This window comes from Odontesthes bonariensis, chromosome 8 (assembly GCF_027942865.1).
Source record: "Odontesthes bonariensis isolate fOdoBon6 chromosome 8, fOdoBon6.hap1, whole genome shotgun sequence".
Lineage (NCBI taxonomy): Eukaryota > Metazoa > Chordata > Actinopteri > Atheriniformes > Atherinopsidae > Odontesthes > Odontesthes bonariensis.
The window spans coordinates 5,786,214-5,803,283 of NC_134513.1; the positions used below are offsets into that span (position 1 = coordinate 5,786,214).

The window sequence follows — 17,070 nt, forward strand, 5'->3', positions numbered from 1 at the left end:
AAACCCAACAATTTAATATTATTACAATAGGCTATAGAAAGAAATAAAGTTATGAATTTTGATGTAATTGAGACCAGCCTTTAAATATCTGTACTGTAAAATTAAATTTGTATACACAAATTTAATTATATATATGTTACGGATCACAGCTATCTGTGAGATGCAGCTCCACACTACTGTTGCTTCTACATATCACAGACGACGACCAGGTGGATTATGGGGTATTTATTACAGCTATTTTCCTGCAACACTGCATATAGCACCGCAGTGGTGTGGGAAACTTAGCGTCACAGTCTACACCACAGTAAAGTCCTATTTTCTCTGTGCGTCTAATAAATATAAGTAAAATACAGAAACCCATTCTCATAATGTATAGTGCATTTGTTACTCCATAAATCCTAAATGAATAATCTCCTCAATCTTTATGTCACATGAAATATCTTTTAGGAACACATTCAACATCTTACATTAAATTCAAGATTAGATGAACAAATGCGATCTATTTATCCGGACAAATAAAAAAGGCTGCTCACATAGGCTGATATACAAAATAAAACGTCATAAAAACGTACACAAATAGTACACAAAGTATTACCTGCAACACAGCATATAGCACCGCAGTGGTGTGGGAAAGTTAGCGTCACAATCTCGGGACAATCAACAACACTTGACACACTGCGAGGGAAAACATTTAAGCGAGTTCAGCAACATTAACAACTCTCTAAACATACTTTTATGGTCTAATAACTCACAGTAAGTGCTCAGACCGTTTAGCAAAGGTCACAGTGAGTATATGACAGTAAATTATAAAGAATAAACAACAACCACTACGCCAATAGATTGCGCCTCTTTTGCCATAATTTAATAGGAACAAATGTACTCTGTTACATATTTATACTTTTTAATGTTTAAATAAACAGATAATATAATTGTTACAATTAAACAAAATGTATCCCTATTGTTTAGCTACATTTTCACAGATATAACTGCATTAACTTGTAAACTGATGTATTTGAAATAAATCTGCCGGAGCAATCTTTTTAAATAGAAACAAGTTTTGGCGACATCTTGTGGTGCACTTTGAGCATTGCAAGCAAGGCACACGGCCGGATACCAGACCTCCTGCGTCACTTCCTCTCCTCTTCCTGTTTATTTTTTTTCTAACCTTGCTGGCCTCCATCCATGTAGTACCTGCTCCACAGTGAATGGAAGATCTCACGAGCTCATTTTGTGCTTCTTTCGGTAAGAGGAGAGTTGATCTATGTTTTCACCACACAAATTCAATAAACTATCAATAAGCTCTACGTTTATTAGCATTATTAGCAGCGATAAATGATGCTATACAGAATGTTAACAGTTCGCATTAGGCTCGTTTAATTTGTTTCGCTACTTGGCTTTCTAACGTCAACGGGTCGAGTTGTTATCCCTCTGTAATAAGGTCAAGTTATTTCCTCTCTATCATAAGGACATTAGCAGTGTCGTTTCGAGTGATATACAAGTACAAAGTCCATACAGTGGGGTTATGTAACCGCTATAACATATTTGGTACAAAGCAGACTAAGGTTGACGGATAGTTAGTTGTTTGTTTATTGTGTACCCATGTTTGCTCAGCTAATGAAGTCATCTTTCAGTAGCTCCACCGTGTTTGAAGCCAGCTGGTTTAAAGGTTCACCGTGCTTCGGAGCAAAGCCTTGCTCTCAATAACATCCGCCAGCCACTTCTCCCTGAACCTGCATTTCCCGGGAGTGTGAATAAGCCTGTTCGACTCCACTATGAAGTGGACATCTACTGGTATAGTTTGGGGCTTGTTTTTGGAAACTTCCACGGCGAAGTAGACGCTGGCTGTTCCCTGAATCGGCTTCCTCGCTGTCGGGGTGCTGAAGCGGGCTCGATAGTGGTAGATGGTGTTGTGCTCCTCCTCCGTCGAGTAGAGAAAGTCCAAACTATAAAGCCAAGATGATGGGATCTCCCATGTTTGAATATAAGCCCCAATCTGCTCCTTCCCCACTTGGACCGTGAAGTCTTTGCAGGAGGCCCAGTGAATTGTGTCCGTCTCACTGCCAGCGGAGTGGTCCTCCTGCGTGTTCGTGCGGCGGTGGCGCTCCAGCGAGGCTTTTACAAGTAGGAAGGACTCAGCTGTATGATTCACATCATGTGAATATCGGTCCATCTTGGCTTTGATAGAGGACGTCAACGAACTGCCATGTCATTTTTTTGAAAGATGCCAGCATCGGTTTTGATGACTGAGGAGTTTCCATGGTTACCAAACACAGCAGAGAGTCACATGGAGCCCTCTATTGGCTTCACCATATAACAACAAAATCACTGGAAGTCTTGTTTTATCTTTTTCATGCTGACTCTCTTTGAAAATATTTTCTGTTTGTTCTTTTTCAGAAAAGTGGAACCCACAGCGAAGTTTCAACACCGATAATGGACCTAAAGCTACAATAGCTCATGGCACAAAGCCTGACCGGAACGCTGCAATACCACCATTGTGAACACTACAATACAGTGAATCAGCAGACGCATGTCGCGGCTCAGGACCACAATCGACAGCGTAACCAAGGCTGTAGGTAGCACAGACCTCATCTCCAAGTTCTCCCGTTTCAAGCCTGGCAATGCCACAGCTGGCAGCACCCATTCTGAGAAAGTACCGGTCAAAGCCGAGACCTTGACCTCCAACAACCCAGCTGCTTCTTCACCGCCTGAAACTACGATGAAAGAAGAAGAAGAAGAAGGAGGAGAAGGTGGGAAGAGTACAGCAGAGGATGATTCAGATAAGCAGAAGCAGCAAGTTACAGAAAAGCCTTTTGTCGCAAAGAAGAAGTCCACATCTGGTTTAGCTTCGGCGACAAATGTGTCTGCAGCATCTTCTACATCTACTGTGGCAAAACAAACGATACAGCTGTTCCACCCATCAGCTCTGTCCACCAATATGGACGAGACCTACAAGAGTCTGTCCAACCACATTAATAGTTACTTTGGCACCAACCCACAGGGAGAAGATGGAGAGAACAGACTACAGCATCACAGAGAAAGGGCTGATCCTGTTCCTGAGTCTCACATCGCTGCTCTGAGACCAGCAGATCACATTCCTGTTTTGTCTCCCGTGTCAAAGAGTATTGATGCACCCGTTACCGCGCCCATTCCTTCCTCTTCATCAGAAAATATCCGTCCCTCTGCAGAGACGCCCTCCTCTGAAACCGTTGCCAGTGAAAGCCCAGCTCAGTCCACCCCTGTGCTTACCACCTCTCCAAAAAAAGGCTTCAACCACTATCTGTCCTACCCCGGGCCCAGCGTCCAGGCGTTTGTAGGCAGCTACATTGCACCTCTCGTCCCCAAATTTCGAGGTGATTCTAAAAGAATAGCAGCTGCTGAAAAAGACAAGTCTTCAACAGTTGGCGTGGATGAGTCCACTGTGGACAAGCCAGTGGAGAAGGCTGATAGTGAGGAGGAGAAAGCTGCCAAGGCGAAGCAACAGCTGCTTAGTCAAAGGGAAAAGGTGGGCGGTTACATATGACTGTAATGGCTTAGATGTTTAGTTTAATGTGGAAAAATAATTAGAATTGATTAATTTCAGTTCAGTGATGATAAGAAATGATATTGCTTCAGTATTATTATTATTAAAGGTATGCTATTGTCATAAATTGACATTCAAATCAAAACAATGGATTAGGGTGTTGTTTTTGTAGCTTGGCAACAATTTAGCTGATGATGTCACATGCAGCAATGACCGGTAACACAGGTAAAGTCTCTCAGTAGACAACATGGACAGAAACTCACAGCCAACAGTTCTACATCTGGTTTCACGGAGACGCTCCCTCTCAGTGACATGCCCAGGATGACACCATTTGTTCTTAACACGCGCTTCCTCCTCCTTTACGGCTACCCTTCTGCCTGCAGTCTCTGTCTGCACGTACAGTCTTAAAGCTGAGTAGAGCGGTGTTAGAGTTGTTCCTGCAGCTATGTCTCAGTGCAAGAAATAACATCGCCTTCCTGATATTCCTGCTGTGTCCTCATAAAGTTTGTCCATTTTATCTGCCTGAGATCTCATACTTCCTAGGATGATCAAGGCAAAGAAATGGTTTAAATTCCCTCCATTTTATCTCCGCATCCTAGACGTCTCATCTTCAACTCATCTTGATTTGGGGTCTTATTCCAGGTATTATTTGGGCTTTGGAAGGCTCAGTTAGCTGTTCCCAATAGGTTGACAGCTTTCCCGTTGCCGTGGTAATGCATCACATCAGATGCAGAAAATTGCCAGAGTTACCAGCAGAATCTTTCCAGCTGCACAGCATCCAAAAAGCACCCAAAAAATGATTCAGAAATCAGTGTTTTTACAGAAAAAGGCTCAGTAGAAAATCTCAATAAGATGCAAAGACTAACACTGCTTTGTTAATATAATCAAAGACAACAGTGTTATCTTCATTTATAACATCAATCAAGTGACAGAGGCGATGAATTATCAATCAAGAAAAGAGATTTTATGTTTGAGTTCTTTAAAATGTTTGAGAATCAAACTGTACACCCATGCCATGTAATGTAAGCAACACCTCAGCTGCCTGGCAGGAAAAAGTCAAGAAATGATGAAATCATTTGCGTTACTGTAACTGTTTAGGAATATGCTTTTCCAGGGATTTTCTTATATCTGTTCTTATCAGCATTGTTTTTGCACTGTTACCTGACATTATTACCTTGTCCTGCAGATAATAGCCAGAGTGAGTGTTGACAACAGGACCAGAGCGCTGGTGAAAGGCCTGCAGAAAGTCACTGATGTCAAACTCCTCACTACCCGAGTGGAGGAGCTCAGCTTTCATCTCCTGGAGTTCCCCGAGACCCGAGGTGTGGCCATCAAGGTTAGTTCATCTTCTTTTGTTGTTGTTGTTGTTGTTTTTTCTGCATATCCTCCAGCTCTCTTTACTGCCAGGTGGAATGAACAATTGTTTTTTTTCAATGAAAAGTTTGTATGATTGTGTCTTTTAGGAGAGCGTGCTGTCCTGTCTGCTGCGATTGCGCCATGGCAGAGATCTGCCTCTTCAGACTGCCGTGAGGGAAGCGCTGGCTGTGGTTGGCTACACAGACCCAGTCAAAGGCAGAGGAATTAGGGTGCTGGCCATAGATGGAGGAGGAACAAGGTGCCGCTTTTTGAGGATTCAGTAAATCAGTATTTGAATATATCTGACGTATTTATTCTAAATACAACATAAAAGTACTACTTATGGAAGTAAAATGAAACCTATTCTTTACATTAGCAGAGCTTAGAAGCAAAGAGTGGTACTATCAGAGATTTAAAAGGATTCCCAATTAATAAGACTTTTTAGACTTAAATGTGTTCTGTTTATTCTCTTTTTCTACAATTTCTTGTTCAAAACACATGAAATATTTGAACTAGGCCTCGTTTATCACATATTTTGAACTAAGGTACCCACCACTGCTTTAAGTGCACAGTACGTTCTGGTGAGACATGATAAGACAGAATGTCCAGGCTTTACAGACACAGTTTCAATAATGTTGCGGTTTTTAATGGTCACCAGTGAAGATAAAGCAGTAAAGTGCCACACAGGCACAACAGCTTTTGGTTATAAGTTCCAGTTGAAATGCAACAAAGAAAGTAAAATAAGCCTTCACAGCTTTTCCAGATAACAGAGGGAGCGGCTGGCACGCCTTGCCTGGCCTGATATACCCTGTTTGATACTTTTGTCAGTTATTTCTAATGGATGTTGCTTGTTGTAATGAGGCACTCTAACTGAACTTTATGACTTTATTATCTACCACTTTGTTTCTAAGTACCATTGCTACATGAGTGAGCTTGGACTTCAGTCCTTGTGGTTTATGCAAACTTTAAAGCTAGCCATGCACCTATGAGTTTCAGTGTTTCTCACAGAACCTTCAGTTGTAATCGATCCTTGCTTGTCAAATTTAACACTGTTTTTCAGCCATTCAGATCTTAAAAACAGCAACAATCAAAGTTCAAACATTCGATGACTTCCTGCTTCTCTGATCCTCTTCATCTTGGTGTAGATGAATGTAAATGTAATGTCTTCAATGTTCAAGGTCAAGGTCACGTTTATTTATATAGCACCTTATAACAACCTGGGTTGACCAAAGTGCTTTACATAAATAAATAACAATAAAATCCAACAGATACATTTAACAAAGAAATTCAGCAAAAGATAAAAACAATTTACACACACAGACAACATTCGTTTCACCCAGGTTCGAAGGCCTGGGAGAAAAGATGTTGTCTTCACCACTTCTGCTGCACTTATACAAATTAAAAAGGCTGAATGGACTCCATGTTTATCCCACTGTAGCATCCAAAGACAGGGGCTGTTTTGGGTTCCAGACTTTATGTCACTGCTACCAAAAAATTGTGCACTATGGGTGAAATTAATATTTATCTAATACTATTTGTCTTTTTAAATATTGCATCTGTATAGCCAAGCTAACGTTAATCTGATGAGCCAGGCTCCATTTGCACTAATGCAGTTCTACTGCACCAGAATAAAGTAGAAAATACCTATTAATCTCCATCTTTATGTATTTATCTGTTTGGATGTAAAACGCTGTTCCATGTAAAGGTTGTGACTGTGTTACAGAGGACTGCTGGCCCTGCAGACTCTCCATAAACTGCAAGAGCTGACAGGAAAACGAATCCACCAGCTCTTCGACTACATCTGCGGAGTCAGCACCGGTATGCTGCCGTCTCTCTTCAGTATCACTCTTCAGTCTGCTTGATACTCAGTGATTCTATTGGTTTAATGTCAGATGGGATCAGTGATGATCCATCCATGTGCTGGTTTTAATGTCAGTTATTTCCTCAATCATGTTGTGTTTCCCGTTCCTTTGCAACAGGTGCCATCCTGGCCTTCATGCTGGGCATTTTTCAGATCCCCCTGGAGGAGTGCGAGGAAATGTACAGAAAGCTGGGCTCGGATGTCTTCAAACAGAATGTCATTGTTGGAACTATGAAGATGGGCTGGAACCACGGTTTCTATGACAGCGAAATTTGGGAAAACATCCTCAAGTTTGTCTGCGAGATTCTTTCATCTCTTCCTTTTTACAGTTTCTGCATGTCCTCCCACGTTGCTTAGGTTCTTATGTATTATAGCTTATGTGTGATGGGATCTTTTTGTTTTCTTTAGAGAACGGATGGGTGAGGGGTGTATGATTAAGAGTGCCAGGGACCCACACTGCCCAAAAGTAAGTATTTACATGATAATAATAACAGCCAGTGCTCCTGTTTTATTGTTTGAGCAAGACACACTTGTTTCTGAACTGAACATCATTTCAGAAACAAAAGTTGTGGTTCATGTATTATTTGGAATTTGTCCTTTGCTGTCTGTACAGAAAACCAAGGTGACTTGACAGGCGCTTTCGTGTTTGTCCACTAGGTGTCAGCAGTGAGCACCATTGTGAACAGAGGTTTGCCTCTGAAAGCGCATGTGTTCAGGAACTACAGACTCATGCCTGGTGTGAGGTCCCACTACCTTGGAGACTGCAAACACAAGATGTGGCAAGCGATCAGGGCGTCGTCTGCCGCCCCGGGCTACTTTCAGGAATTTGTTCTGGGAAAAGACCTCCATCAGGTACAGCATGGAACGAAGAGAGACGGTAGATGTCTTTTTTTTAGATGAAAAACTAAGTAAATATCCAAAGCTCATTACCAGTTCACAGAAAACAAGTGAGCAGTGTGTCATGAGAAAGTCTTCAGCAGAAGCTGAGACATTAAAATGAGGCGAGGTGAATGATCCTTCACCAGTGATGCAAGTCGGTATGTTATGTTGCTGCATTTCCTAAGAGATCAGTTCTAAGAACAGATGCGATGCATTTCGCTGCAGTCTGCGCGTGCCCATCAAAAGATTTGTTTCATTCTTTCAAACCCTCTTATGTGACTGTGGGATAGGTGGAATAGGATGTGGCCCATCAAACACCTTGTCGGGGTTTGACTTGGTATGCCTGAAAAGAATTTATGATTCCCCATTAAAGTGAAAATGTGTCAGTTTGATAACAAAATGCACATCCTTCTCAAATATTAATCCAGTTTTGGGTGTTTCCTAATATTACATCTGCTTAGATTGACACTGATCAGTATGTTTGCCACTGATTCAACATGGTCTGATTATGTTCAGATCAATGTTCCCAGTGTGCGTAATTGCAATTAGAAGCAATATGGCAGTCTTGCACTTGGCTGCACTGTTAGGCAATCACGTGCCATTTTAGTTCTCTCACTTCACCCATTGTCAGGCTGCTTAATGAGAGTGTATAAGGTAATGGATGTTTGCATATTTTTTTCTGATGAGTCAGAGAAACTTACTGGAACAGGAGGAAAAGACAAATGATTAGTTTCAACAAATGGAGTTAAAAGATTAGTTATGAAAATCTGAGCAGCATTAGTGAGGTCTTTTAATCTACTCGTGTGTGTGTGTGTGTGTGTGTGTGTGTGTGTGTGTGCCATTTGGGAGCTGTCCAAATAGAGTTGTATTATTTTGTGAAGTGTGACTATTAGGCCAGATATCTTTAGATGGTCTTAATGGAGAGCAATTAGGCTCAAGGCTTAGCTTCTTTTCGATAACCTACTTAAGCAAAATTAGCTTTGTCCCTCCTTCCCTCCTCTGCCATTTCCTAATGCAGGAGCACTCTTCCATGGCCCTGCATTATGCTTCAGTCAATATCCGATCCTAATCTCATAGTCAACTCTTTATATTGACTGACCTCAGGCCCGATTATTCCAGGAAGTTAGAATTAATCAAAAAGTCCTGTCGCCATGATTCATCAGTAATGTAACCTCTTATCAAAGTCTGTTTTTGCTTTCATGACAATCGCATGAGTTGACAGACTCCAGAACTTTAACATTTTCATTTCCGTGATCATAAAACATGTCCGTTTTGTTTGCACATTGCTGTGTCTGTTTCCAACACACTGATGATGACAGCAGACATGGAAAGATGGAGATGGATAAGTTGTGTCTGTGTTGTTGTCCACATTCCTCTTAGAGCTGTGTAGTGTCTCATCAACTGTTTGAGCTACTGTTGCCACCCAGCTGTCTCACTACGCCTCTAGTTTTCAGCCGTAGCAGAGGCATTTCTCAGGGGATTGCTGCCACTGCTGGAGATCAGAAGCACCATAGTATCCACACACAAACACTAGGGAGAGAGTTGCATTCACATCTTTCCCCTCAGCTGCAGACGTTTATTCTAGAAGTCAACTGTGATTGCATCAGCCAGCAATAAACAGTGATAGTCTCCTAATTGGATGCTGAACCGGTCCGTGTCTGGCACAAGGGATGTCACTTCTCTGAGAGGTTGCTTGAGTGTGAGAGCTGCGAAACGTCAGTGTAATTAATACGTCTCAAGAATGGAAATTGTTGTCCACTGTAATTAAAGCTTACAAGTGCGGGTTAACGGCCCTTTAACCTCTCTAAAAATGGTATGTTCTGTGCCATTGGTTCCATGAGGCCCACCATTTCACGTGTTGCTAAAAAAAAAAGCCTTTTTTTTTTTCTCCCAGTTGTTACAAAAGTGCTGAAGTCAGTATTATGCATCCAACACTCTTTATTCCCCTATTATGTAGCTATGAGCTGATTCTCATCATAACTTTCATCCATGGCAACAAGAGTGGAGAGCCCCAGTCGTCCATGGTAAGACGAGAAACGTGCGGTGAAATCAGTCTTCAACTAGTTAAGGTTAGAAAAAAAAAAGAGCTATAAAAAAGATGTTACATGTCTTCAGAGTGTTCCTTTGGTTTAACAAGTCCACACAATTTTCATAGCCCCATCACCTGCAGAAGCATAGCAACAACCATTGTCCTGCTGAGTGAGATAATTCGCCACACTTTCAGTCTCTATGCGTCTCAGCCAGAATTATTTCAGGGTCTGGATCAGGTCCAAACCTGGACGTGGGGAAAGACTGAAATAGAGCGTGAGGGCTCTATCGGCCAGCCCCTACGTTCATTGAGGCTGGTTGTCTTCTTTCTCTGATTGTTGGCATCATTTCGCTCGGCACCTCTTTCATGAATCTGGTGACTTAATTTTGTGCAAAAAGAAAAATATGCTGACAGTCAAGATTAGAACACTGAGATGCAATATAACTTATGGGTCCAGCTGAGTTGAGTGTAACCCGGCTGTTTGCCTCATTATATAGCTCGTTTCTGACTTGTTTTTGCTGCAGGGAGCTGCTGAAAACACAGTTTCTTCCTCCTTGTTTACTTCTGAATAAACAGGGATGCTTGCCAGAGTAACACATCTCTGGCCCAAAGCGGGGTAGCTCCGGGACAGCCTGTCCACTTCACCACATTTGCCGCCAGCAGTCTGTCACAAGTGATATATTTCAACTTTGCTTCAGCTAGAAAACCTCCTCTCTTTTGTGTATCTGATTTCCGCATCCTAAAGACATCTCTTTTCGTTTTTTAGGATGGCGGACTACTAATCAACAACCCCACCGCTTTGGCCATTCATGAGTGTAAGTGTCTGTGGCCAAACACACCTCTGCAGTGTGTGTTGTCTCTGGGCACAGGACGGTACGAAACAGCGGGCAAGAACAGCACGACCTACACAAGTTTAAAGACGAAGCTCAGTCATGTCATCAGCAGTGCCACAGATACTGAGGGTAAGACCATGCATGTATCAGGAAGTGATTAAAATCAGGGCTGGGCAACGATAAAAAAATTTAATCTAATTAATCACATGATTTCCCTGATTAATCACGATTAATCGCATTTGTTTTTTGTATAGATATATTTATTCAAAGTGTACAGCTGTACAAAGTTTACATCCAGTGTACAATATAACTTTTTTTTTTTTTTAAAGAAAAAACAACAAAAACTGTCGATTAATCGCATTTGTACACAAAATCCAAAAATGAATTCAAAAGTAGTGTATAGCTTTTAGCATTTAGCTTTATTTTAAATGTGCTGCCATATGAATGACAGTGCCATAACATTTGTTGTGCAAACACACTTTTAACATCAGCATCTTTCTGTAGTTTTTATGTAGAAGCCTCGCTCCACTGTCTGTTTCCTTAAATGACTTGCTGCTATCAGTTGTGTGTTTTGCCTTTAAGTGATATTTTAGACTGGAACTACTACGCTGAGAAGACAATTCAACTTGGCAGTGTTTACAGATGACTTTGGTTCTGTCGACTCCGCCGTCTGGAAGAACTTTAAAATAAAAATGGCCGAGTAAAAGTTCCGTACCCTTCTCCATGTTTGGTGGATCCGCCAAATTACTTTCTTTTCCGGTTCCGCAGCAGACAGCAACAGACTTTTACAAAATAAAAGCCTGTGAGCAACAGAGTTTTACAATAATAAAATAAATAATAAAACAAGGGTGGTCCGTGGCGTAGTGGGTTGAGCAGGCGCCCCATGTACAAGAGGCTATAGTCCTCGCTGCAGCTGGCCCCGGGTTCGAGTCCCACATCAGACGGCCCTGTGCTGCGTGTTGTTCCCCCTCTCTCTGCCCCCTGCTTCCTGTCTCTCTGAACTTTCCTAGGCACAAAAGCGCAAAAAAAAAATATATATATATTTTAAAATAAAAAAATAAAAATAAAACCTGCGTTAATGCGCGATAAAATATTTAGCGGCGTTAAATAATTAACGAGTTAACGCGATAATAACAAGCCTTAATTAAAATCCCACACACAGGTGTTTATAGTCTGAGCTGTACAAATATCTGGTCTCTTGAGTAAAAAAGCTCTTTATTTCAGAGGTGCACACCATGCTGGACGCCCTCCTGCCCCCAGACACCTACTTCCGCTTCAACCCCTACATGAGCGAGGACATCCCGTTGAACGAGAGCCGCATAGAGAAGCTGAACTTCCTCAAGGGTGAAGGGGAGCGGTATCTGGAGCGCAACGAAGACAAGCTGAGGAAGGCGGCCAGCGTGCTGGGTCAGGAGAAGAGCGCCATCCAGAGACTGGCCGAGTGGGCCAAGCTCAAAGGATACATATACGAGGGTTTCCCCTTTGTGTCCAAGCTGTAAAGCGTTAAACTTGGAATTGGTGTCATCACAGATGAGTTTTTAAGGTAAGAAGAAGACAGTGAGCTTAAAAAGACTTGATCATAGTATAGTTGGGAGTAAACTATAAGTTGAGGGGGGATGGTGAAAGTTTGGCACATTTTTAGGCATCTAGGTAATACTCCTACATTTAAAATGTTTACATGGTAAACACTTAAAGTTTATTTATTAATACCTTAAGAACAAGATGACAGTGTTTTATAACATATGTGATGTGATGTGCTCTTTATGGGAAAGGGTGTGTCTGGGATGGACACAGTAACTCGTATTAAAGCAACTTCGGCAGGTTTTTTACTCTTCATCTGGTCGCTTGGCTGATTGGAAACAAACAAAAAGAAAGGATGAATATTAAACTGCCTAAAAGTTTTGGTTGGCTGGTTTATGAATGCACAAAGATGCTGACGTCGTAGTATTAGACATATATGTACAATTAATGGCACACGGTTGCACTGTGGTGGTTTTCAAAGCAAAAAAAAAGATGTTTGCTCGCATCCTCGATAACTTGAATACATTAAGATGTAATTAATGTGTGATTGCACGGTGAGAACGTTAACATGACTGCCTATTAGTAACACTGTACTTAAAGGAAAACCTTGTGCACCTTGTAAGATATCAGATATCATTCTTATCCTTTAAATGAAATTTAAAATATGTATATATCTATATATATATATATCTTATGAATACTTTTGAGTGCTCTCTCTATAATGTAAAAATAAGACAAAGGAAATACTCCCCATGACCAAAATGTGTTGTCATAATTATTCATTAACCAGTTATAGATTTAGCCCTCATTGTATGAAGCATGTCTGTTGTACGTAGAGCTGATGGTGATCTGTGGCCCGATATAAAGTTTTAGTCTTCAAACTTTGTCAAAGCTGAACTCTTCAGGTCCAGCAATCGTTGTATCATTCTCAAAGTGACCACACTTTTTACACGGTGCTGTGATTTCTCCCTCCTTCATCGCTTAATAGAATTCAAAAAGATCCAACAATGTCATGGGATAATAAAACTTGATATAAGTGCTCTTTTTGACCTCTTGCCTCTTTGAAGTTTAGCCCTCAATAAAATATGTGGAATGTACGTCGGGTTTAAGTGCTTTTGTATTCTGCTGCCACGCTCAGATCGCAAGGAGACTCACAATGGAGTTGTCACCCAAGAATGCCAAGTGTCTTCCTATGATGAATTGCCTTTTTTTTCCAGCTGCGGACACTGATTTTCTGCTTGATTGTTTTGATCTCTTTGAATGTCCACTTGAATTCCATGGAATCACTCCTCCCTGTCTTACTGAACAATATGCCAACAAGAGTCCTGCCAACAAACCTGCACAACGGTGACAGATGTCAGAAAACACGGGAGTTTCACGTGACTGACGCCTGAGGTCTCCAAGTTGGTTTGACTTATAGATTGATGAGTCTTTTTTTTTCTTCCCATTACCAGCATGAACTTCACCGTGGCTTCTGCCAAACATCCCCGTCTAATTTATGGTTGTGTGGCCTCAGCTTGGCCTTTTTCTAGAAAGGTCTTTTCGTGGGTAAACACTGACACGGGGGTGACAGCTCCTACAAGAGTGTTGACATTGAAGGCTGGCAGCTCCAGCAGCTGCTTCATAACAAGGTTCTTATGTGAAAGTTTACTGCTGCTGAACACCTGGGGTTGGGCCTGTTGCTGTGCCAGACTGCGGTCGTGTGAAAAGGGTTTAAATTCTAAGCTTTTTCGTATCAGGATATATCCTTAGCAGGTCTTAAAATCAGGTAAAGAGTCTGAAACTTTGTCTCTTTTTCCAAGCGTTGCACGGTCTGACCTCAGGGTGAACCTGTTGGGACATCTTCTCCCGTGAAGATGGGGAACTGTCTTGAATGTTTTTCCACTTATGAGTCTTTCTCACCGCAGAACGATGGACTCCAAACAGTTTGGAAATGGCCTTATGATCCTTCCCAGCAGCAACAGTTACTGGAGTCTTTGCTCCTTGGCATTGTGTTCACACACCTCCAAACGTCTGTTTTTATGGAGGTGCTCACACTTGCTGGTGATCAGCTCATCAGGTGCATTCGATGAGCACCATTCGGCTGCTGCTTTCCCTCTTAATTACTATGGAAACGCGAAGAACAGAAAGTTTTCCACACAGTGCTTTGCATTTTGGCTTAGTTTTTGTTAAATGAAATAAGACGTGTGTTACTGTTCATCTGAACTCAAATTAACCCAATTTCAATATCTGGTAATGATTATACGTGTCTTTTTTTTCCATGATAAATCCTGGATCTGATAAATTAGAATTTTCTAATGAGTGGAGATGATCTGTGATCCGGGTTGCGGTTATCCCGAGCGCTGAAATAAACCCCAGAAGCCTTTAAAAGCCTGAAACCTCCCACCAGCCAGTCAGAACTGAGGAGGCGTCTTGGATAGGATGTTAAACATCTTCAAGAACCAAAAATAAACTCAGCTGCCTTGATTTAAGGTATCACGAACAACAAATTATGTCGTGCATCAGATGTTTAAGCCCCTGGTTATGTATCATACTGATCATATGATTAAAAAGTAACAGTAATTGTGACTTCTTTGGGGGCTTTTTGCTGCAGAGTAATTAAATATTGAGGTTGAAGGTGTTTTTCTCTGGTGGTAAACACATTAAAACTGACAGCAAACTGACTTTTTCTCACCAGAGTGCCTTTTCCCAAACAGAAACTACTCTCAGCTTTCAAAAGGTCAATAGTTTCATGCTAAAAAAGTTGTCATCCGTGCATCTAATGGCTAGAAACTTTTGCCTTGTGTTTTGTTGCCTGGCTTTTGAAACTCGCGTCACGATTCTGAAGGTGTGACAGCTTCGGGAAGCAGAGGTTGGATTGTTTTTTTAAACGTCAAACGGCACAACATGTATGTCTCCTGCCAGGATGTGTGGTGACGTGGGAAAGTCGAGACAGACACATGAGCTGAACATGACAGGAACATGTTCTGGTGTAAGGCCGCAGAGGTAAAGTCTGCCAGACAGTGTTTACATGAAGAGGTGGAATATATATTTATAGTTCATACCACTGCACCATTAGCTGCTTGTTGTGGCAGGAGCTTTTCTGTCTCTTGTCCTCCTCAAGCACAATTGGATTGTGTGGTCCTATGGTGTTTCCTAGCAACCATTATATTTCCCTTCTCATTTACAGTATTCTCAATGTACGCACGACCATGTTGGCCTAATATTTGCCCTGATCTGGCATAAAACAGTTGATAAAATCTGGTTTAATTTGCTTTGTTTCAGCCGTATCACAACCTCCCCCCGTGGGATCACGCTCCACACACATATTCTTGCATAACAGGAGCCACCGCTAAACATGTTATCGCAATCTATGAGTTTACAGTAGCTCCAGTCATGCAAGAGAGCCAACGCATAAGTCCCTCCGGGGTTAGAAGTGTCCGTGAGGGATGTGCATGAATAAAAAGGAGAGGAATGTAATGCGTTTTTGACACTTTTCTGATGAATTCTCGTCCCAGTAGTTGCTTTCTTTGAAAGTAACCATCCAGGATCGGAGTGCCAGAAAGGTCATACCCAACCGTTAGAGGAAGTGTTTATCAGTGTTTATGAGACAAAGTTAAGAGAGCTGTTGTGTGAACAATAACGGCAGGGGGTCACATGTCTGGTTAGTGTCGGAGACATCGTCTAACCGTGATGTATCCTCACTTGTGTAAACTGGTTTTAAAATAAACAGCTCCCCAGTAAAGATCTGGATTAGATAAAGGAAAGAAAAAAAAGTAAAAGAAATAATAGTGGAAACGTGTAGTGAGATGAAAGCACTCTTATAACCAGACAGTGTGTAAGCAAAACATCTGCCCGCCATCACGTCTCCTAGTTGAGTAGAGACGTGGAGCCAGAAGCAGTTTACACTGGGCCGGCTCTCCACAGATCCCTGCCAGTCGGTCGGAGTGGGGACACACCTGCGCACACAAACATCATAATATGGGAAATATAAAGCCCTTTTTTCAAACAGTTCTGATGACAAAACATTGGAAAGTCACAGGGATAAACACAAAACTCAATGGCTTGTTTCTTTCCCTTTTTTTCGATCAAAAAAATATGGAGAAATAGCCAAAGAATGTGAGACTGGCAGCCTGGAGATTACCAGTATTGACGGATGCTGTGTTGACTCATGTTGGACATGCTTGGTCTGTTCCTGACTTGTATTGAGTGATGTGGGATGGGTGAGAGGTGTCCATGCGCAGCTGTCATATTAGGAAAAACTGCTGTTTAACCCATCCTCCAATAAAGGACGGTCCAGTGTTTCCTTTTGCTAAAAGTAATGCCAGAGGAAGCGTTGAAGTCCCTTTGTTTAGCGTTTAGAGAACTCAATCTACTCTTATCATGGCCACTATTTTGATATTTCTGGGTCATTTCACTCAGTTGGGAACCATCCCAAGCAAAAAAAAGACTAAAGAATGAACAGCTGTCTTCCAACGCAGCAATTTCTGACCAATTACCTGACCAAGGAGAGCACTCTGCACCTTTCTGGAAGAGAGTCTTAAAAGGACAGGAGCTAAAACAAAGGGTAACAAGAGGTGCAGCAGCAGCGTTGAATATCAGAAAAAAGTTCCTTTTTTAACATTAAAACGTGTGACCCTGTAATATGAAAGACAGAAAGAAATGATAACCCGCCACTGCTCTGCTGGGGTATTGTTTATTTCAGGCATCTGTTGTCTGCAGTACCCGCTGCAGCCGCCCGGTAAAAGGGGGTCGCTGCTGTTTCCATTCTTCCTTCTACACCGGATTGAAAGCAACTGAGATACACTAAAGAGACAGATGTCTCACTCTGATATTTCTTTCACATAACGTGTTGAAACGACTATATACATATTCAGTGTGAAGTGTGAAGTGAAGTGTATGCTACTTTTCCAGAGTCTGAGATGGTGAGTAAACCGACCAGCTGTCAACATCTGTGTTCAGAAATATGTCTGTATCAGATCAGGGTATTTTGACCTGAGAGACTCTTAATTACACCCAGACTTGGCTTGTAAGCCTACAGATTCACATCAGTATACCGCTATCAAGATAATGAGAGCAAGTAGGTCACGCA

General features: G+C 41.7%; 2 protein-coding genes across 2 annotated transcripts; one reads left to right on the forward strand and one right to left on the reverse strand.

Annotated features, from left to right (window-relative positions):
- Positions 1 to 305: 305 nt before the first annotated feature.
- Positions 306 to 2,724, reverse strand: akap14 (A-kinase anchoring protein 14). Its single transcript, XM_075471430.1, has one exon. The coding sequence runs from the start codon at positions 2,168 to 2,170 to the stop codon at positions 1,661 to 1,663; it is 510 nt and encodes a 169-aa protein (XP_075327545.1). The 5' UTR covers positions 2,171 to 2,724; the 3' UTR covers positions 306 to 1,660.
- pnpla8 (patatin-like phospholipase domain containing 8) lies at positions 1,137 to 13,096 on the forward strand. Its single transcript, XM_075471429.1, has 10 exons — positions 1,137 to 1,242; positions 2,395 to 3,502; positions 4,707 to 4,856; positions 4,984 to 5,135; positions 6,600 to 6,694; positions 6,856 to 7,027; positions 7,146 to 7,203; positions 7,395 to 7,589; positions 10,412 to 10,607; positions 11,703 to 13,096. The coding sequence occupies exons 2-10, from the start codon at positions 2,528 to 2,530 to the stop codon at positions 11,975 to 11,977; spliced, it is 2,268 nt and encodes a 755-aa protein (XP_075327544.1). The 5' UTR covers positions 1,137 to 1,242; positions 2,395 to 2,527; the 3' UTR covers positions 11,978 to 13,096.
- The last annotated feature ends 3,974 nt before the right edge of the window (positions 13,097 to 17,070 follow it).

Bases quoted from the DNA above. Each gene is read 5' to 3' on its own strand.
- akap14 (XM_075471430.1), bottom strand. From the start codon at position 2,170: ATGGACCGATATTCACATGATGTGAATCATACAGCTGAGTCCTTCCTA.
- pnpla8 (XM_075471429.1), top strand. From the start codon at position 2,528: ATGTCGCGGCTCAGGACCACAATCGACAGCGTAACCAAGGCTGTAGGT. The intron at 5,136-6,599 runs GTGCCGCTTTTT...ACTGTGTTACAG, and splicing joins ATAGATGGAGGAGGAACAAG to AGGACTGCTGGCCCTGCAGA. The intron at 6,695-6,855 runs GTATGCTGCCGT...CCTTTGCAACAG, and splicing joins CATCTGCGGAGTCAGCACCG to GTGCCATCCTGGCCTTCATG.